This window comes from Coturnix japonica, chromosome 7 (genome assembly GCF_001577835.2).
Source record: "Coturnix japonica isolate 7356 chromosome 7, Coturnix japonica 2.1, whole genome shotgun sequence".
In the NCBI taxonomy this organism is placed as follows: Eukaryota; Metazoa; Chordata; class Aves; order Galliformes; family Phasianidae; genus Coturnix; species Coturnix japonica.
This window is the reverse complement of record NC_029522.1, coordinates 13,133,038-13,155,220: the sequence shown is the minus strand read 5'-3', so window position 1 is coordinate 13,155,220 and position 22,183 is coordinate 13,133,038. Positions and strand designations below refer to the sequence as shown.

At 38.9% G+C, this 22,183-nt stretch overlaps 1 protein-coding gene across 4 annotated transcripts in view; it reads right to left on the bottom strand.

Moving 5' to 3' along the window:
* Positions 1-21,950, bottom strand: part of ZNF385B (zinc finger protein 385B) — a 148,529-nt gene extending 126,579 nt beyond the window's left edge. Inside the window, exon 1 of one of the 4 annotated variants that reach the window (XM_032445864.1) lies at positions 21,795-21,950. Coding sequence is in view for 3 of the 4 variants with exons in the window: in XM_015868379.2 (XP_015723865.1) it covers positions 20,983-21,187 (205 nt within the window). In the remaining variant the exon portion in view is untranslated. Of the gene's footprint in view, positions 1-935; positions 1,051-5,790; positions 5,941-20,982; positions 21,203-21,794 lie in introns of those variants that run through there. The other 3 variants (XM_015868379.2, XM_032445863.1, XM_015868380.1) reach the window with 3 other exon arrangements.
* Between the last annotated feature and the right edge of the window lie 233 nt (positions 21,951-22,183).

Sequence of the window (22,183 nt, the reverse complement as noted above, 5' to 3'; positions counted from 1 at the left end):
ATAGTGGCATATAATTGTAGCTGTATTTACTCAATTACTTACAGAACTAGAACCAATTAAAAATTGAAAAGGGAGAACTTGAAAACAAGAAAAAAAAGCAGGAAGCAAAGAACATCTATGTACATTAGAATACATCCAATTGGTCCAGAAAATCTAGGTTCATCAGGGGACCATATGACATATTCATCTTTCACACATACTTGTAATTCTGTTCCTTTCTCTTTCAGAAAGAAGTTTTTGGGCTCCCTCCAACTTGGGATATTCTATGACATTAAGTTCTTCTATTTCAAACCAGATAAACTCCATTTTACTCTGATCAAAGTCATACTCATACTGTTTCCTTGCATAACAGTGTTTAAACATTTGACTCATTACCCGACTAAACACTTTTCCCTATCACGCTTTATCCTGTGTACAGAGCAGATCTGTCTGAATAGATTCTGCAAGCAATACCACAGCAAGAATAAATTAGTGATTTATGACACCACATTAAAATTCTTAGTTGTCATGAGATACCCTGTTTGGATTTCTGAAACCACATCTTCTCAGCCTCTTTCAGCTGGGAAAGAAATCTAAGCATGGATGTTCTTTATACTTGAAGCCCAAGGCAATTAGCCTTTCAATTTATCTAATTTACTTTTAAGCAGAGTTGTGCTTTCAGTGGAGCTACAAAAAAGTATTATATATAGCATACTGCTGTAGGTGAGAATGTGCAAATCTTTACTCAAAGGAAATAAGCTTTTGGTTATCCTAATGAATTAGTGATGGTTACACCAAGCATTCTTTTCCTAAGCACTAGTCTAAACTTTTGCAGTGCCCATTCCTAATTAGTTCATACTTCAAAGAGCCACTGTGCTAGAAATATGATTAGAATACCAGCCCTGCATGGATCTCTGCCAGGTAAGCAAAATAGAAAACTTACTTCAACCACTTACATAGAGCAAAGAGAATTTTCTTCGTTAGCCTTTGGAAACAGTCAAATGAGTTATGGAAGAAAGAAATATTAAAAAAATATTGGCTTTCTACGTTGTTCATTCAGACAAGTGAGGAGGAAAAAAAAAAAACAAAACCATAAATAAAAGAATCAAGACAGCCTTTGCTGTACACTTTGTAAGTACCTCTTATGAGGAAAAGCTATCTATGTAGACAGAAAAGCCAAGTCTCGGTGCCTAAACTGTGGTCTCATTCTGTAGCGTAGATCCTCAGTGTTGCCATAAAACACTCAAACAATAAAAAACCCCTACCAGTTCAAATGTCTCTGGAGCACTGTCTAAAAGGAACTCACTAGAATGGCTTTGAAGAAGTCTTATGACCTATCCTACATTTTTAGACAGTATTTCCCAAATACAGATAAGCTATGGAGAGGCATATGGTTTGCACCATCTGGGCAACAAGTTCTATTGGGATACTGTGGTGAACAGCATATGCATAGTGCCTTGTGCTCAGTATCCTACAGTGTTAAAAAAAAGCACTAGAGACTATTTTGAAGCCAACCTTGAAAAATCTCCCATATGTTGAAGGGACAAGTTTGCTTTCTGAAAGCGTATTCCTCTTTCTTTCCAAACAAATCAAAACAAAAAACTGCTATGTTTAATCTTTGTTGCGTTCTGAAATTCCTCAAGGAGGCATCACATTCTGCAGTGTCAAGCTATTTACTGTCTCAACTTCTACGACCCACCAACTCTTCCTTTCTTCTTTCACCTGCTCACAAAGCACAGAATGCTTTGATTCAAAGCTACAGTAAAAGCTGGATGGTTCAGAAGACTTAATACGTTTTTATTCCTTGCATCACTTAAAGAATAACCAGTAAACCATTTACATCAACCAAACCAAACAGTTAAATACGGCTTTAGCCAGCAAGCTTTTTGATATTGGTTTATCAGTGGCAATAAGAAGTCCATTTGCTGTTACTGTACAAGCAGTTTTGAATGGTGTGGCGTGACAAATGGCTGACAGCCTCTACACTAACACATTTCAGAATATTTAACATTTGAACAAGAATCTCTTTAAACTATGAAAACAGATGGTTGTTTCTCAACACAAACATTAGCTGTTCAGTACAAGGTAATTCATAAAATGGAAAGCATTCAAATAGCTAGTCTTTTGCTTTGTTCTACCACCCCTGAAATTGTCTGCTTCAAGGAAACCTGAAATTAGATCTACTGTACTGGACTAAGAGCTCAGCTGAACTGGAGTAAATAAAAATCACTCTGGGTTTAGATTATCCTAGACGGATTACATTTGCATCTGTCCATGATGGTAGCATCTTCTAATTACAAGCTATCCTCTTTAGCCCCCCTACTTACAGATTTCTGTCTTTCTTGACATTAACAAGAATAGATTTACACATCACACTGTTCAAAGAGATGCATCCCACCCTGAAATGATGTATCTGACTGCTGCCAAGGTTAATCATGTCTGGAATCTAGGCAGCAATCTAGGATTGTGCTACAAAAAGAGTAGATGGTTTTCCTGTATCATTATAATACAACAATGAACCATTTGAACAAGATGTTTCCTACTTATTGGCAATATGCCATTATACAGTCACATATTAAATCTGATTATTTAATATGTGATTTATTAAGAATTTTTATCTAACTGTGGAAGAACATGTAGATACTCAAACATCCAACCTATAGTTGCACAGAGCTTTTAATCTCTCCCTCCATGTTTCTAAGTCTATAAGAGAGTAGACCTGCCAGGAAAGCTGCTACTCAGTTTCCTTTAACCAAACATTGCTGATGGCCATTATCAGTTCATATTTAGATTTTATTTCATTCAGGAACTCTAATCTATTATCATAGCCCTAAACTTCAAATATTTTTTAATTCTAAAGCAATACTCAGAAAGAAAGGAAAAAAATAAAATAGACCAGAGAGTCTTGAATTGCTTCCTTGTCAAACTAAGTCAGGATTAAAATATCTCACATGCCAAAATGCCAAGCAGCTGGTTAAAAACATTAAAATTAAAATTAAAAGTAGGATACAACATCATCTCCACAAAAATATATCAAAATCATAAAGCTGCTGAATTTGCTCAAGTAAAAAATGAGGTGTTCAAGCATTTTCTTGAACGTATTCCCAATTTTGCCTGTTTTCACAGTCTGCTTACTTAAAACTTGGGAACATTTTATCAATGATCAATTTAACAAAGTATATCGTATCATGTTGTCTCTAAGAATTTTCTAAGATCATTTCCTATATCTTTAGAATTCTATGAAGTTGTATTGTTGTATTCTTGCGTCTTTCCAAATATTGCACTTAAGTATTCTCTTAAAGGATTCTTCTTGTATTCATCCACACGAAAAAAAAAAATAAACTACGTAAATAAACTAAACTAACAATATAAAAAAACACTGGTTAGCCAACTTTTACAACTCCAAAGATCAGAAAACAAACTTATGAATGAAAAATAAAGAATATTTAATTTGAATCTACCTTCAATATCATGTTCAAATAACTTTTGTTGCTGTTGTTTTTTCTTTGTTTAAGTAAAAATTGATTTAGGATGTTTTAGAATATCACTTTAAGCAAAATTTAATACTTCTATATAAAGTAAATCACTTTTAAGTAACTAGAAAGTTGTTACAAAATAGAAGCATTTCTACTGAAGCATCTATTTTTATTACAAAAAAAAAAAAAAAGTTTTAAGCATGAACTTGTGGGAGAAAAGATCAAAACTCACTGACATAATGGGAGATTCCCACGGAGTGCTTGTACCCGCTTGTTACTTATCTTGCCTGAGCATTATCACGCTTGAGAAGTACGTAAAGCTTTGGTCACAGAGAACAAAAATCATTTTCTACCTTTCTTAAAAATACCTAGCCATAAAAGGAAGCCTTAACAGAAAGGCAGGCTGAGTGGACAGCCTTCATGTTCATATAGCACAAGTCTGACAATACTAGAAGCTGAGTATAATTTGTACTCAAAAAATCACTAATCAGGATAAAGAACAGTAATACTGTGAAAAAGCTCTTGGACACCGGAAAAACGATTTTCAGGACTATGTGGAATTAATAGCTGAGCATGAACAAAGAACAAACAGCATAAAAAAAAATACAGCATGAGACTGAGATGCATCAGCTTGCTTGACTGTACTAAGAATCTGATGGTGAGAAAACCCTGCTCAAAACAGCAAGCCTGGCCTGTGGCCATGAAGACCAGTCCTAAGGTGCTTCTCAAGAAATGGTCCCAGCTGAGTAATCCTAAATATCAGCTGCCAAATAAAGTACTGACTCTTGTTTGGAACTGAAAAGAAATTGAAAGCTATGCTTCCTTTAAGTATATAAAGGTAAAGAGACATATGTTTTGTATTATTAACAAGTTCAGATTTACAGTCAAGAGAACCACCCAGCTGGTAAAGTTAAAGCCCATAATAGCACCTGAAGGGATCAGCTAGTTTGAAGTCATCTGCAGGAATGGGCCAGGTTCAAGCTGGCTCTGCTTTGAACATGTCATTTCACACTTTCCATTTTCTGTGTTTAAAAGAGCCACAAACAAGCATATTTTGTGCTGACACAAAGCACAGAGAGATCCCTGGCATTGCTAAAGATACAAGCCTGTTCCAATTCCACTTGGGCTTACACAGATGTCTGCTAACCTCACCTCCAGCTTTTAGTGACTGCTGCTCACAGAAACCCATTCTGATTACCTACTCTGTTCCACACTAAAATGAGCACTTCAATTCATAAAGAGTGAGGCAGCTTTCTACTGTTTTTGCTGGTATTTCACACTTTGATCCAGAAATAGCATATGCATGTGCTTCCAGGCCTTAATTCCTTGAATTAAGACTCATGTGGGATTCTGTTTATGTTTTTTGTTTGTTTGTTTTTTAAACCATTCATCAGTATATTATTTGAGTATTGTACTTAAGAAGTGAAAACATCTGAAGAGACTCAGATAGTACATTACTCCCATCCCCCAAAAGCTTTATGTCAAAGAATGACTGGCAATTCCAACAGCATTAAACTGCACAAACATTTCAAACCCCACACTTTTTTTAATACTGTGCATGAAGAATCCTGGAAGCACTGCAAAAAGAACAGTCAAGTCAGCTGTTTGAATCTCTAAAGAAAATACTATTTTGTTAAACTTCCAGCAGAGATACACTGACCAGGTGCAAATAAAATGTGCTTTAACACTTTAAAACCAGATGCCTTAACAACAGCAGTTACGTGGCAGATGCAGAGATTTCCTTCTTTCCAAGATATTTATACTCAGTACATCCCAGAGCTTCATACTCAATTGGCTTTACCATCTAAAATAACCTACATAAAGATTAGTCACATAAATAACAAGTGGACTAAAGACAACTGATCTAAATAGCATTTCTCAAAATACGCATGTCGGGGCAAAGTAGCGCATAGAACCACAAAAAGGCTGAATGAGGGAAGCTGCACATGTGTATTCTCATGGATCACCCTTACCTAATCCCAATTTTTCCTTCTCACAGATGCACATACACAAACAGATACACATCTACAGAAGAAAAATCTGTGCTCTTTCAAAGTCATTTCACACCTTTGGGTCCAAACTGTCCCCTTCCTTCACCCATTAAATAAGCCTATACTGCTAAAACAAGGATGTGTTTTATACTACAAATTACTGCTCATTATCAATATCAGGTATGATCTGATATGAGTCATCTAAACATCACCTATGACACTGTAACTAAGAATCAGAAGAGCTATTCTTATCAAAGAAGCACCAGCAATGACTAAAGGCCTGCCAGAAGCACCATGCAAGTTCACCATCAAACACTGTGGAAGAAGTATCACCTTATACTCACCCGTATGATGGAGAGGGACCCAAGATACACAAATTCTTTTTCTGCTGAATACTGCATAACATGAGGTTTTCGCAGTGCTGACTGCATACCAACTGCAAGTGCTAACAAGTTGTGTCTTCCTTCGGACATTTACAAACATCAGAATGCTTATTCATGACAGTCCCACATATCATCTGCCATCCCAGATGGTGACTGGTGGGATGCTGATTTGGTCCTAAGGCAGATACCACCCACCAAGATTTTACATGCAGGGCTAAACAAAAGCATGTGCCATCTGCTGTCAAGTTTTGAGACCTGTTAGGTTAGTTTAAGTTTATTTTAGATCAGACAGGTCAGGAGGCTGTAGCTCTCAAAATGCCCAGCAGAAGAAGGGTAAGTTGTGCTGTAACAGACAAACAGTAGATCTCAAGAATGAGTTACAAGACACTGCAGGGCCCACCGCTAACACCCTGAGAGCAGCAAAGGATTTTCACTGTCATCAGTGGCAAAAGGCTCACACAGCCCACAAGCACAGAGAAAACTGGAGGGAAATTGAGACCAGAAAACATGATTAAGTTCTGCATAACTTACAGATTTCTTTGGCCTGAAGATCTTATTTATTTGCATTTTCCTTCTTGCTGACAGGATGTTTTTTCTGACTCCTTGCCTTATATCCCTCTATTGCTGCTTTTTGAACAGCTGTTTTCCACCTTAGGATTTCTTTCCTGTTCTTTCCCTACTCCCATATCTCTGTAGATTGCTTTCATTCTCCTGTTCATGCACTGTCACACTATACACACATAGGAGAAAGAAAGAACAATTAGAAAGCAGAACCAGTGTGACCTCTTCTGCCTGCTTTACAAATCACATGTAGTTCCTCTTACTCCCTTCACCTGTCACATCTATTTATGGATGGTTCGCAGAAAACAGTAATTTCCTCAGTCAGGGACCATTAAACACTCAAACTACATAAAATAATGCTACATGTTCTTCTTCAATCACCTCATTAAATCTCTTATTGAATGTTAATAAATAAAAATTTAAAGAAATTGAGCAAATAAAAAACAAAACACATCCATCAGTTTGTGTTCCCCCATCCACAAAAGCAACCAAAGGCAACAAGGGGCACAAGTTGGAGTTTTTCTGTGCCCTCAGACAGAGTTTCCTTACACCTTCAAATGACTGTTTGCAAAATCATCAGTTCTGCATCAGTTTAAATCGTACTAGATTCTTTTCTGCAGGGACCACAGATACCACTCTATGCATACTACTGTAGCAATCTGCATAGCACACATTAAAAGATGTCCGCATAACCACAGTGTAATTAAAATGCAATACCATAATGAAATTTCTTAGCACAAAAAGATATGACAAAATTACACACCTTGCCCTTAGTCTTATACTGCCATCCTGCCAAGAACACAGTTCCAGAATCTCCTTACAGACATAAATATTCTTCTACCTATCACATTGGAATCTGAAGTTTTCACAGAAATTCATACATACTGCTCCCATAAAAATGTCATTTTGAGAAGGGATAAATTTCTGATGGAGGCAGTCACACTGAAAATTGGCCATTAATCTCCTTTGAATAAATATAACCCCCAGAAAGATGGAAGTATGAGCAGAATATTTTTTTCACTTGAAAATGCTGAGACGCACAACAAGCAGCTTTCACTTTAGCACTTACAGCTGAAGTTACCCTTCCAAAAACCCAATTTAGTCTCATGAGATATTTCCCTCCAGTCATTCACTTTTCAAAGCCTTTTGCAACTTCTAACATTGCAGTAAAGCTGACTCTTATACCCTGTTTCAGTAAACCTCTCCCTTGTCCAGTCTCATTCCTTGGAAACATTAGGTGTTTTTTTCAACTTCCTGAACACTTTATTAAGAAATAAAAACATATCCTTGTGATAAACAATTGCTCCAGTAGATCACCCAACTGATGAGGGCCTTATTCGCTCTTTACAGCTTACATAGTTCATCTGTACTGCAGTTATTGCTAAATAACTGATACTAGGGAATCGAACAGTTTCTGCTATGAAACTGTTTTAAACACAGCTTTATTGCCTTAAAAAAATTCCAGTGAGCTGAATACGTCTCCTGTGCTGACATCATCAATGTGACATTTTGAAACACCAAACACTTGTAAAGTTTCACTTACGAAAAACTAATTTATCAATTTGAAGCCTCCCTTTCTTATGACACTCCACTAACCAGTCCATGGCTGCTAGCTCTCAAAATTTTCATGTTGCAGCATTAGGCATTTCTCTTAAGCCTGGTTCTTGCAGTTATAAAAACCCTCTGGGAACTCTTTTTATTTTTTCCTTTTTCTTTTTTTTTTTCTCTTCTTTTTTCTTAATATCCCTCTAATCCTTGCGGAGAACCCTAAAGACTCAAAAACTAGATGGGAATTAAAGAGAAACCTATTTCATTTTTCTCCTAGGACTTGACAAAGGATTTTTGAATGTTTGGAGCTGGCATTATTTCTGGCAGCCTAGCAAGAGTGTTGCAGTTCCCTTAGCCAGACATTTGTTAAGTCCTGTACTGCTGTTGTTTTTATTGCAGAAAACACAGGGCTTTCAAAAAAAAAAAAAAAAAAAAAAGCTTAAAATCTAGTCCTCTTATACCCTAGCCTTTATCATTTAGCACCATGTCTAAAGCCACTTCTTATACACTGTGACTTTAGCTCCCACCATTCACACTATTAAGATGCTCCCAAGTTGCAAATCACCAACAATCACACCTGCCCTTAGTCATATAAACTGTTCACGGGTGATATCCTGACACTTGTACTGGGACAGTGCTAATTGTGGGTTTAAAGTTCCTCCTTCCTCAACGTGTGCAGGGAAATAAATAACATTTACTTTTCTTTAATATAGAAGAAAGGAAGTATGTGCTCCTCCCCGTTGTTCAACTTCTCCCTTCTGTTATCCTCTATACTAAGACTAAGGAAGACTCTCCATAAAAACGAGGATTTCCCTGATCAGAATAACTCTCTGCACACATCTCCATCTGAACTTACAAAGGCAGCAATTAAAGCAGAATTCTAGACAACAACACATCACTTTTGGAATTCCATATCCCTAAAAATCAGTAAGTTCAGGCATCACCAGTTTATTTACTGATATACTTGTAAACGATACAGAAATCGATTTTTGTTTAATCACAATTCATTAGGCACAGCAATTAAATAACTGGAAAGGAACAGCAAGAATCCTCAGCTGTCATAATTCACTCCACTTATGCTAAATGGTGATACAGACAGTAAACAAACCACCAATTAAATGACACTTGGTTGTTTTCAAATATTTATCAGCCTTTTACCTACAATGCACAGACAAAGCCGAGCTCCATCATCAACAGAAACAGACTGTCATTTTTCTACGGGAAATCACATGGGAAAGCAATTCAGAGAGCTCAGAGACTTGACAAAATTCACCTGCAAAGGATATTACAGACAAATTTGTGTACAGACCCCTGAGCAGGTGCAACACAACACTGTTATTGTTGGACCAAGCATATGGAAGCACACACATATATATATATGGGCACCTTATCACTTTCTCTCACATTACCCTCTCCGTGAAGCAGCATTAAAGTAGACATCCTGTTACCTGGATGCACAAGCCAATATTCAGCTTTTTTCCTGGGGGAAAATATATATATGTACATATAGATAGAAAGAGTTATCTGCAATTTAGTTTCCATTTACTGGAAGCCTGTTTTATTCAGCTTTTAGTGCATTACTGCATGCCAAACTAGAAGCAGTATCTACAGCACATATACGAGAACAGATTAAGAGACGAGACTTCATAGTGTCCAAACCCAAGAAGAGGCAGGCCACAAGTTCCTTGTCATGATTTTCTAACAGCATTTCAGACTATTCTAACAAAGACAATCAAGGGCTTCTGTACATAGGCACTGAACATCTCCATTCAGCTAATTCCTCCAATAACTTATGTAAGCAGGAAGAGGCTCCCAAGCTGCCTTTTGAGTTATGCTGTAAATCCAAAGGACAGGGACCATATCTGCTTACTCTTGCAACATAATGTGAACTTCTGGACTTAAGGCTACATGAAAAGGACAAAACACATCTCTAGAGGGCACAGTACCCAGATGATCTGAAGAAATCATGAACAGGAGAGAAACTAGCCACCTGCATTTTCCACCTTCAAACATCCATGATATGTAACAGTGTCATTCTAAAGGACCTTAATTCTTCCAATGTCTGAGTGTTTGGACTGTGAACAGTAACATAGGGGACCATCTGATCTTTCCTGCTGTTGACTTTCCCAATCCAGACAGATGGATCAGAGAATCACAAAGCTAGATTACTTTCCTTTTTCAGTCAATCATCAAATTCCTTTAATGAACATGCTTATTTCAGGGTATGCACAAATAACAGGGGGAAGATTTAAATCGGAACCTAAAATTGTGCAATCATTTAACTTCTTACTAATAAAAAAAACCATAAACAAGGTAGAACATCAGCTGATTTTCCTTAGCCAATTCAGACTAATGTACTACAATACAAGGAAAGAAAAACATTACACTTTCTTCAATGTTCATAAAAATTATAGTGATCTCGCTTATGGAAAATGGAATAGAAATTCAAAGAAAGCCATATGGAATAGTTATATTCTATACTGGAGTAACAAATTATATTACAAATTAATTCTTGCGCAAGAGAAATAGTAGGGAACAAATAAACCAGTGTCCTAAAACTCTGTCAGAGAGAGAACTCATTTGGGAACTACAGCTGTTGTGCTTTAGAGATTTGGATTAAAATCCATCATTATCTTTCAGTTAATACTCTTTCACTGACCAATCAGCAGTCATATGGTGTTTACCAACCCTAGTCACTTAACCCACTTGAATGGCATTTGTGCTATAATTTGTACTTCAATACAATCAGATTACTTCTAATCTAAATGATTCGTATCCTTTATGGGACAGATAAACACTAATCCCAAGGTTCCTAAAACACTGTAAGCCTAAACACTGCTAGTACAGCATTCAGTGCCTGCAGCTTTAATGAAAGTATTTCATTCAAACTGGAAAATATTTCATCACACAAAACCTGTCTTTTAGATGCTTGTTCTTTTTTTTTTTTTATACTTAGATAAGATTCATCAGCAGAAAACAACACCAGTTAGATAAATAAAACTAATCATAATAATCTAATAATAAACATATTGATACATAGATACTACTTCTTAATCAAATTATTTCACAGGAAATAAATTACACTAAGCAACAAGAAACATTTTAGAACTTCATGTTGAGCAAGGTATTATACGTAGTAATGGCCCATAGTCCCTAGCTCATTATTTGAAGCTCCCTCCTCTCTGGAACAATTTCCCAAGGATTCAGCAGTTAACATGTCCTCCATCCTTCATGCTCTTCAGTTAATCTTGGGTGACACTTGAAAGAAATTGCATTGCAACACCAGCCCAGCATCCAATTACATTTGCCAGTAATACGCTTAGGCTCTGATCTCACACAGGTAGATCAGTGCCCATGTGACAGACTCCCTCAGAAAGAAAGGACACACAGACACAAGCACATCTCCATGACTGGACCCAGGTACATCAGTGTGTCTGTACCTTGACAGTCACCGGTGTCAGAAAGAAGAATCCCACAATTCAGTAATAAACAATTGGTAAGAGCAGGTACACAGACATCTAACTACACAGAAGTATTATCTGTGTAACCCTGTGTATTATATTCACATACATAAAAAGCGATATATTTTTTTACCTAGAAAAATGGGTAACTAACATTTCAATTTTCTACAAACATCACCATCAAAAATATAATTGATTGTAAGTCAAGTTAAGGAGAGAGAAGTACAGCTGAGAACTGGATAAATCATTCCTAAGGAAAAAAATCTGATGCTGGAAGATGTTAGCAGCATCATAGCTTGTATCTTATGTAAACCTAAATAAGTTTACTTACAGTACATTAGCACAAGCACTTATATTTCATACTGGCAAAGCTTCTTCTCTAGTTTCTGGACTAAACCAGAAAAGCCATTTTCCCCCCCAATATCCCACTCAAACACAGAGCAGCTCTCAGCAGCAACCTTAGCCTACCTTGTAGTGACAAGTGAATGAACACCCACACGGGGAACTAGGAACCACCACCACTTCACAGCCAAGAAGCAAGCCTGATACATTAACCTTTTTAAAAGCCCCCACATAGATTTAAAAGGAGTGATGCAGATCATCTAGTTCAGCAAGACAGAGCAAAAGAGGGATTGCACTGCAAAACTTGCCATTCTAACAGCAAGCACAGATTGCAGGGATTACTTTGTGAATGGCACAAACACTCCTGACACTGGGCACAATAGACCTCCAGAAAAGCCTAGCAGAAATCACAGCTTGGAGATATTCCAGGAGAAGTAACAAACTTCAAAAGCACTGGAAAAGACTCTATAGCCCATGTTCATTTTCAGACTTATCACAACCATTAAATCTAGTAAAAAATCAGAATTAACCATTCTGAATTTACAGTATTGCACTTAGATAAATCAAACTCTCTGTATCAAAGATGCCATGAAGACAAATATTCCAAAATTAATGTAATCAGAGAAACTTCAGGCCTAAAAGTAACGTAACACACAGTAACTACTCGGCACACAAAATATATTGAAGTAGACAAAGAAGCTATTTGGGGATGGGAAATAAATAAATAAAAGCTTATTTAAAACCCCTGAGCTAACAAAAATTGTTGGCCTGTAGAGGATTTTCCTCCCTACCACTGGAACATTAAGTGTCTCATATTCTCAATCTAGGTCTAACTTTATCCTAATATATGAAATAGCTGCATTAAAGGAAGTTTGAACAAGAAATATCACACGTATTTCTCTTTTCACCTGCTATACTTATGTTTTATGGAAGAGCGACATTCCCTCCTCACTCCAATGAATTGGGTATGTAACAAAGAAGCAAACAACCACAGGAGACACAGGAGCATGGGTTTTTATGTTCTAGCCATAATAAATGAGAAGATGCTTGCAGCTGCTTTCTTCTCCTCCCATCACACTAGTCACCTAGCTAGAGGAAGCATTAAACAATTGGAGGTGTGAATCCAGTCTAGATTTCCACCCCATTAAGTCATACATCATTTTTACCTAGGAGTCACAAAGCTATAAATCATATGAGACAGAATGAGAACTAATTAACAGGTCACCTAAGCATATAATTTTGCATTGTTGCACATCAGAGAGCTTTAAAATTGGCCATATCTTCTGTAAAATATTCTCAAATATAGAAAGACAATTCAAGCTGATAGGGGTCCCCCCCACCCCTTCTTCCACCCCAGAGAAATGGCCATTACTTCATGAAAAACATCAATAGTTAATTTCTCAGCATAGAAGCCCCATGAAACTGAGTAAGCCTTTCACTTCTTTTGTAATAACATTTAACTCTGCCTTGCACACTTGCTGAGGTACAGCTTTGTTTACAGCCTTGGAGCATAGTCCATTTTTTCCTATAAGACCAAGATCCTATGCTTTTTAAGACAGAACTACACAATGCAAGAAATTTATACATACACTAATGGAAAGCATTAATCAAACACACCTAAATCTAGCAGTTAACTTTACCTGTGAACCCTTCAGAATATTTACAAGATTCCTTTGCCAACAAGTTACAGTTTCTTCAGAAAAACAATTTCCATAGACTAGATTTCTCATTCAATGCAATTATGTGGTACAACATTATCTTTGAAGGTTAGAGGTAAATCTGTTGCAGACATATTAACTGAAATAAAAGAAGATTACAGCCCTTTTAAGCATACATAATATTACTATAGTACCTAGAGCCTCTGTTAGGGAAAAAGAAACCTATTATCCCATGGTCACATAAAAATAGAGCATGAGGATGATCCTCTAAATCAAAAAGCATTTTCTCCAAGGGATGTTTATATAGGTATGGATATATGTTTTATTTTTATTCTTTCTGTTATTATTCTTTTTAATGATGTAATGATTGAAGCTACAAAAGAAAGGCATTTAGAAGTTTTTTAAAATGAAAATATTCATGAATCACAATAACGCCTTCCTGCAAGGCATATTCAAGTGCTTATATAGCAGACTTACAACTTGTTATCATGTAATTGGTTTCCCATCAAAACCTTAAAGTCAAGAAAATCAAATGTTCTTCCATCCTGAAGCATTCACAGATTTCACAACTAAAACTTTAGAAAAGCCCTTTATTATTCTGCTTAATTTTTTAAAAAAAGGTATGGAAAATGTTTTTAAAATAGTCTTAATCCAGAAGAATGGAAGAGGGGCTCAAAGACATTTTTATTAAAGATACATAAAGAATCCATCAGAAGATTCATATTTTACTCAAATATTCCAGTGAGTCTGTGCCCACTCTAACTTTTAGAGATGGGCTGCAGTGAGGAAGAGGGATGTGGTCAAATGCTAAGGGCAGGCAAGGCATTGCAGGGGCAGGAAATTAGAAAAGTCAAGAAGTGCTGCTACCTGAAGAAAAGGGCAGAACCCAAGGCATCAGGTTGCCTAATGGGAAAACAAGAGACAAGCCAAGGTCAGGAGCAGTGGCAACAAGTGACAGAAGCTTTGCAGCCTGCAAAGCCCCACTTGCTCTGCACACTCCTTTGAGTCCACTCAAGTGCAAGCTGAAACGATCAGTTTAAACTGCACAAGATAATCCTTTGGTTCAATGCCAGCAACCTCGACCTTAGAGAAATTTAAAAGTATATTTGTTTGTTACAGTAAGTCATCAACATGAAAATAATTTGAGGGTACTTATAATCTGCCAAGAAGGAAGACAAAGCATGACAAAAGCAATATAAAAATAGGCGACAGCCATGGATTCAGCACTTTGAATATTTGAACATATATTATCAAAAGCATTCAAAAAACTTGGATGCAGCATTATGCTGAATGTGATCCCCAGCTCTGCAAAAACAGAGTCACTCCATACAAAACCATGTAAATATTACATACATATTTATACAGCAACAGTGCATGAAAGCAAATCTGCCATGACCCCCAACGCTCAGCATGAAACAAGCTGTTGACTCCAGACTCCTCTTTACAGATCCTACAGTTATCATAACCACATGGTAAAATAAGCCTCTGAGCGGGAAGCGGCTGCAGAGCTGCACGCAGAGATTACAAACCCCACACGCTCCTGTCAGCCACAGACTCCTTGCTGTCCTCTGTGTTGTGTCATCTGGTGCTTAAAACAAGCACAGGCTTTTTTTTTTTTTTTTTTTTTAAAAAAAAAAAACGTTCTCTAAATCTGATTAGGATAAAGCTCTTCCTCTGAACAAGGGGGAAGTTTTCTTGTCCCTGTCAAGACTTACGTGCCCACATGAATTGTAAAGAAATTCAAATCCTTTCTCACAAAACTACTGCACAGAAACTCAATCGATTAATATTCTGATTTACAGTTGGGAAAGAAAGGTGACAAGCAATTGAGAGCTAGAAATAACATAAGAGACCCACGGGGTTCCTCCAAGGACAAAGGTTTTTCATGCTTTTGTGCTACAGAAACAAACCTCCACTAAGTCACGTGCAGAAATTTTGGCAAATGTGAACTGAAAGGGTTAGAAGAAGCATTACAGCATTCCTGTTTTGTGTGCCTCACTCTTCCTCTCAATCCTATGTGACTTAGGCAATAAATTGTAATTATAAAGGAGTTGGGAGCCATCACATTTACAGAGCTAACATATGGTATTACAACAGCGTTGACAATATAATCAAATTATGACATTAGTTCTGTCAATGTTTGTTATTCCTGATCATCAGCACAACTGTCCTTGATGTTTGCTGAAGTTCCTAAAGCTCAATTTTCCAGTTTCTTAAGCAATTTTTGCACTACTCTTGGCTTGGAGAAGCTAACCCATATGCTGGGGAGAGACAGCAGAATTTGATTTGAAATGCTCCCTCAAATCTGGTTGAAAGAGACAGAAACTGCCAGTGGGGGTGGCTGTTGTCTAGCCTTTCAAGAATATCTCTTTTTCAAAACAATCTGCCACCTGCCTGCAGCAAAGAGGCCCCACATACCACAGCATCAGGTTTGCTCCAGCCAGAGCAATAAAGCTACAGTAGTCTCAGGTACACCTATGAGAAGAGATTTCTACCTAAATAAAACAGTCATATTTCCAAAAGCATTAATTTGGAGCAGCTGAACACAATATAGAATAGTAGCACCAAACATCCGTACTCATACTAAAGCAATTCATATTCTTCTGCATTACCTATAGGGACTGGGAGGGTCATCATTCCACTCCAGCTGCCTCAAACCTCCTATCTATAATATGATCCTACTGCTTCTGAAAGGAACATACTGTCTAGAAGAACATGCTAAAGTTTTCTGGAACAGAATCAGATCACATCTGAGCAAATACCAGTGAAAAATAATTTAAAAAATTATCAGACAAAGCTCATCAAGCCTCACCTCGAGTGCTCTGATAAAGTACTACGACACTAATTTCCCTTGCTTCAGCCATTTCAGAACCTCCAGAAGCTATGCTTTGTATCTAAACATTTGACAAGCGCTTAGGGATGACAAGACTCACTAAAATTATTCCTAAGAATTAAATTTAGGGGTTTTGTTGTTCACTTTTTAAAATAAAATAAAGAATACATACTTATAAAAAAAAATAGTGAGCTCTTTAAGTTAGAACATCACATTTCCTCTCACAAACTGGAGAAGAATCAAAACACTCAACCAAGGTCATAAACCATTGCCCCTTGGAAAATCACACTATTTGGTGTAGAAGATGAAGGGAGAGAAAAAAAAAGAAAGTACAAAAGCCAGGAACCACAACAGGAGAGTTCTTCTCAATACTGCAATGCAGAATCTGTAGCAGGACCCTTTCCACAGAGCTGCTAGCAATGCTACACAAATCACTGAAATCAAGCCTTGCTCCATCACTAATCATGCATACCTTTCCTGGGAGCCCCGCTTGATAACAGAGCTCTAGTTTACGGACATGCTGAACACTCACACTATAATGCAAAGCAACACAAGCACTGCCACAAGCGCACACTGCATCACTGAGCTTTGGTGTACTGGATCCCACATCTCCCAAGCTGATCATCCAAACTGCTGCTGACCCTTCTGTGTTAAGTTCCCCATCTACTCAGAGGGAAGACCCCCCATTCTCCTCACAGAAGCCTTGCAAATGTTTGTTTGTTTTTAATATCACTAACTCAGCATTACCTATCCTGCAAAGCCTGGTGGCAGTCCCACAGAAAGAAAGCAAAATGAGTCATGATTGTATGCAACAACAGGCACACGGACATTTCTCGTGCTTCCTAATTTTCAAATAGTTAACTTTACAAGTTCTATGTTACACCAGTGATGTCTGCAATAAAGGCACGTTCGTTTTACTGCTTAGCAGGGAAACAGATGCCATTGACAATGCAAAGGCCCCCAGCCTCAGCAACACGCAGCACTGGCACAGAGTGCCCCCGCACTACAGAAAGGGCTGCAAGAACAAAGGCAGAATCTTCAACTGTAAACCTCTGACACTGATTTATAAGGGGTTTTCTTCATTAGTAAGATGTATTAAATAACCTCATTTTTAAAAGAAAGATGATGTACACTTACACACATTTGCAATTCCAAGTCAAAGATTCACCATCCAATTATTAGCTGGTGGCCAAAGGAAAAAAGATTAAGCAATTTTTTTCTTTGTCATATGCAGTCATGCAAAGATAGAGACTAGGTACTCTTCTGCAGGCTTGTATTAGCATTTCCATTATAAAATCCCATTAGAAGGTTCTAATACTTTCTTTGGAAGCCTTGCTGACCAGGGCAGAGTACAGACAGTTTGAGAGCATTTACTTTATATCCTAACCAAACTCATCTTCTCAGAGATAAGTCCTGGTAATGAATCTCTATGCTCAAAGTTAATTTCTTTCCTTGACTTGGAAAAAATAAAGTCATTTTCAGACCTCATAGTTGCAGTAGAAACAAACACTGAAGAAGTAAGCCAAGTTGCATAAAAATCACATTATAGTTTAAGGATCAATGGTATGACAACTAGCATTAGCATGGTGTGCTTCAAAATGAGGGGGTAAGAAAAAAACTAATTAATCTTTGAAGTTGTATCAAATTGTAATAAGACTAAAGAGACCTGATAGTCTACTATATTCAAATGGGATGCCCCAAGCCCTCTCATTCTGGCATCTCTGCAGCAAATAGACAGATCTCCAATAGGAAACTAAGAGTAAAGAAACACTATCCAATATAGTCCAGAATCAGCATTTTACCAATACATCAACCCACCACCTGTCATCGAGCCAAACAGCCTGGAAAAGGCATGGAGAATCATGAACCAAGAGATGCAATTATGCATATCCTGTATTCTGCCACAGAAGAATGTGCATTTGTCAATTTGTAAACTGAAACCTACTTATGCAGTCTCTCTGTTTGAGGCTGACTTGCAACATTTAAAAACCTATAAAATGGGTCCTAAACAGAGAAAGCTATGTAAATGAAAAGGTGAACATAAGTCAAAAGGACTCTAGATGTCTAAATAAGTACAGGCAGAAGCAAAAAAATAAATAAAAACAACCTCTTTTTCTTGCTACCTCTCCCCTTTAATTTACCACATTATAGATGTTCAATGCTTAAAAAACATTGTTGCCAATGAACAAAGTGATACAGGGTGATCCCAAGGAATTAAGCATTTTTGATGCTTCCATAACAGCCTAATATTGATGATTGTTTGGGTATGAGTATAATGTAAACACTGCAGTTGAACTAGATGTGCATTAGCACCACCTGTCCTTAAAAGATCTCCCTGGCAATGCAACAGCAGCAAAATAGTAAGGTGCCAGTGTTGGTAAGAAAAGGATTGGAACTGCACTGATACAATTAGATTGGTTTGCAAGGCTTCTATTTTTACAAGCCTTAGCAGCTCAGGTTCTCTAATGAATTTTTAACACGTCAATTAATACATTTATAGAAAGCAATGTTAGCATTAGCTCATATGTGAGAAAAATCACAGTTGCATGTAGAATGCATAGCTTACATGTGAAGATTCTATGCTTCACAATGTGAAGATATTCAAAAGAATTACTGGGGACAACCTGATGAGAACACTCATCTGTAAAGGAAACACAATAAAGCTGTGGAGGTTAATGGGCATGAATCATCACTCATGGAAATACATCAGCTTATCTTCAACAAATGAGATGAACTGCAAAAGAAAAAATGGGGTTTTTTTTTAATTGTTTTTTTTTTTTTAAAGTGGTTTTGGAAGGACTGGGAGAGGCACAGTAAGACCCTGACCTCCTGTCATTAAAAACACATTATACTGAAATAAAACACTCAGGGCTCTGTAATCCTGTAGTTTACCAACATGCCACTGATGCCAAGAATTGTACTGGAACACCAGATACTGTTTATCAGCACTTTCTCCAACAAGGTAGAATGCAGTCAAATGACTACACTCTGCAGACGTTTTTGCCTTAATTCCCTGAGTCGCTCTGTGCATTGCATAAAACCAGAAAACAGATTATGAAAAACATTAATTAAAGTCTTCACACCAGATCTTTCACAAGCGTTTAAAAGAAAGCATCTAAAAACATTTTGCTTTAAAAACATTTTCATTTGTTAAGAACATACAAAAGCAACCTTCCCATAGAAAGATAAAGTGCACTCCCTAGAGCTGCAGTACAAAGAGAAGTTTTAGCCTTGAAAAGAATCTGTGCATTTTACACTTGTGAGCAAAACTGGAATAGAAAATAGCCCCTTGACTAATTCCTGCAGCCCCTCTGCAGAGTTAGGCAATCAGAGCTCCCAGGGCAAACCCACCAACCTATGCAGCTAGTGGAATGTTAGGATCACACAGAAGAGTGAAGTTCCTGTAATTCCTTCAGCTTGCTGTGCATTCACCAGCCTGAGGAAACAAGATGCCTGTGCGGTTTGGACATTTGGGTAAATATCCCTTAAAGCTACTGGGATGTTGTAGCATTTAGGTACCTGCCTCTGCCTTCATTGTGTCAGAGGCAATACAGGCTGGCATCTATTAAGAGCTTCCTGTTTGTATCACGATGGCTGACAGACATTAGGACAGACATTCATCTTCTGAATGAGTTATTTCAGTTCTATGACTTTTGATCTCCTACAAGTTCACACTGAAGGAATGCTGATGTTTTTAAAACAAACAGATAACAGAACTTCAGGATGCAAGCTATCCAAACTACAATTATCTTTTGTTCCTATTGACTATAAATGATTTAAGCTTTGCAGCATATCCCAGCACACTAGAACAAACACTGCACTCAACTTTAGTTACAGCACAGCCTGACAGACGTTTCAAGGTCTGAGACAACCACGACTGTTCCATATGTTCATTTTTAAATCAACACTACTGTCTCATCTCAGATTTTCATACTCATAAAGCAAATACTCTCGAACCACAGTCCCTTGTGATAACCTGGAGAGCAAGGAGAGCAGTGACACTTCAGCATCTGTTAGGTTTTATGAAGCAACCCTCATTGCTTTTTGAAATCTAAGGACTTCCCAGCTAATTAACTAACAAGCCTTCACTCCTCCCAAAGATTCTTCTACAAGACCTTTTCCTGCTCTTATGCCAGTAGTAGTCAAATAGGAACACATCCTTTAAGTTAAAACTTCACTGAAGAAATTCAAGAGGGGAATGAGACAGGAACAGCTAAGAGCAGTGGCTTAGGAAAGACCAAACTGGTGTGATACAGCCATTACATCGAGCTGGCAGAGGCCAGCACAGTACAGAGTTGCTGGGACAGCTCCAGCTCCAGTAGAAGGAGGTGAGAGCGCAAAATCTCCTGATACTGCCTCAGTTCAGTTAACACTTCTGAGTTTAAACAAGCACCCTTCATATTGTTCATCAGGGAAAAACACAAACTTGGTACCTTTATGGAGACGCCATACGAAGACTGTTTTCTTTCTAATTTCATACCACTTTACACATAATTTAAGCAAATAATAGAAGAAAAAAAAAAAAGTTCGTGTGACCAATATCACAACTCTATTTCATGACTGCCTGTCAGCAGTCACACCAAACTCCACTCACTGTAGAAGGCACGAGTTATGGAAAAGACATGCAAGGATCCTAAACACCAGAAGGCTTCAGAATGAGTTTGCAGCCATGGAAAAAAACCTTAGCACTCAAAAAGCAGAAAAAGAGCAAACCACCTCTCTTACTCCTCCCTCTAAGTGGATCACTGACCTGGTGAGTTGGAGAAAGTAGCACGAGGACTCATTTGGGAAAGGAGAAGCGCCATAAGCCAAGCAAACTCCCCCCCCCCCGGGACCAGCTGAACTCTGTGCACAGGCAGCGCGGTCTCCTCGCCGGTCCCCGCGTACCGTGAGCATAGTGACATGGCCCTACCGGCCTTGTGATGCAGCGCCAGCACTGCTACGTCGTGTTGCATTCAGGCATGAAAACGTGCAGGTTCTGGACAGTAATAGAGCTGGTTTTAAGCCTCGCTTTTATACCGCGTGCAAGACATCACTGATGAGGCAACAAAGAGGATGCAAACAAAACTATTTCTGCTACCTTTCCCCCAGCAAGTAGCAGCTTGCTGCAGTTAGACGCTCGCTCTTAAGATTTATTTCAACTTTGCAGCGCTTTAGAACTACCCAGCATCCCAGCCTCCCCACGCCGTTCGAGCTCAAAGCGAAGACCTCGTGCCCACGCCGAGCGCGCGGGGCGGTCAGCCCGCAGCGCTGCCGCGTGGGCAGGAAAGTTCTGCCGCTTCCCCGGCACGAGGGCGCTCGCGACTGTGCGTGCGCCCACCCGGCACCGCGGGGCTCGCGACGGAGACACCTGCGATGGCAAACGCCTGCACCGGTCGCTAGTTCATCGGGACGGCTCCTCGATAAAGGTCAATTCCGCCTTCGCTAAAGAAATCCGCCTGTCCCAAAGCCTGGGCGATGCCCGCTGAACTACGAGAGCGAGGATAGCGGATCTCCGTCCCGCCCCGGGCACGGCGCAGCCTGATCCCCGAGACGCGGAACCGCCACGCGCTCAGCACTGACCTACTTAGCGGTGCGCCTCGCGTTCTCCCCACTAGACTCGTGCCTGCGGGAGACGCCGAGGAAGAGCGGGGAAGCCCAGCCCGCTGCCGCTCCTCACCTGCGTTCCGCCCGCCGCAGCCCCATCCCCATCCCGCCGTGACATTGAGCAAGGTCCCCGTCGCACGCACCCGCTCTTACCTCTGCCGCTAGCGTAAGGCGAGCGGCGCGGTGCCGGCGGGGACAGCAGTCCGGCTCTTCCTAGGCGGAGGGCACGCGTCCCAACTCCGCCGGACCCCGGCGGTTCGCCCGCTGCCACCGCCCCAGCGCATGCGTCCGGAGACCCGCCCCGCCTCAGCCGCTCAGGTGCGGGCGGACCGACGGGTGGGGGAATCTCCGGTGCTTAATTCCTC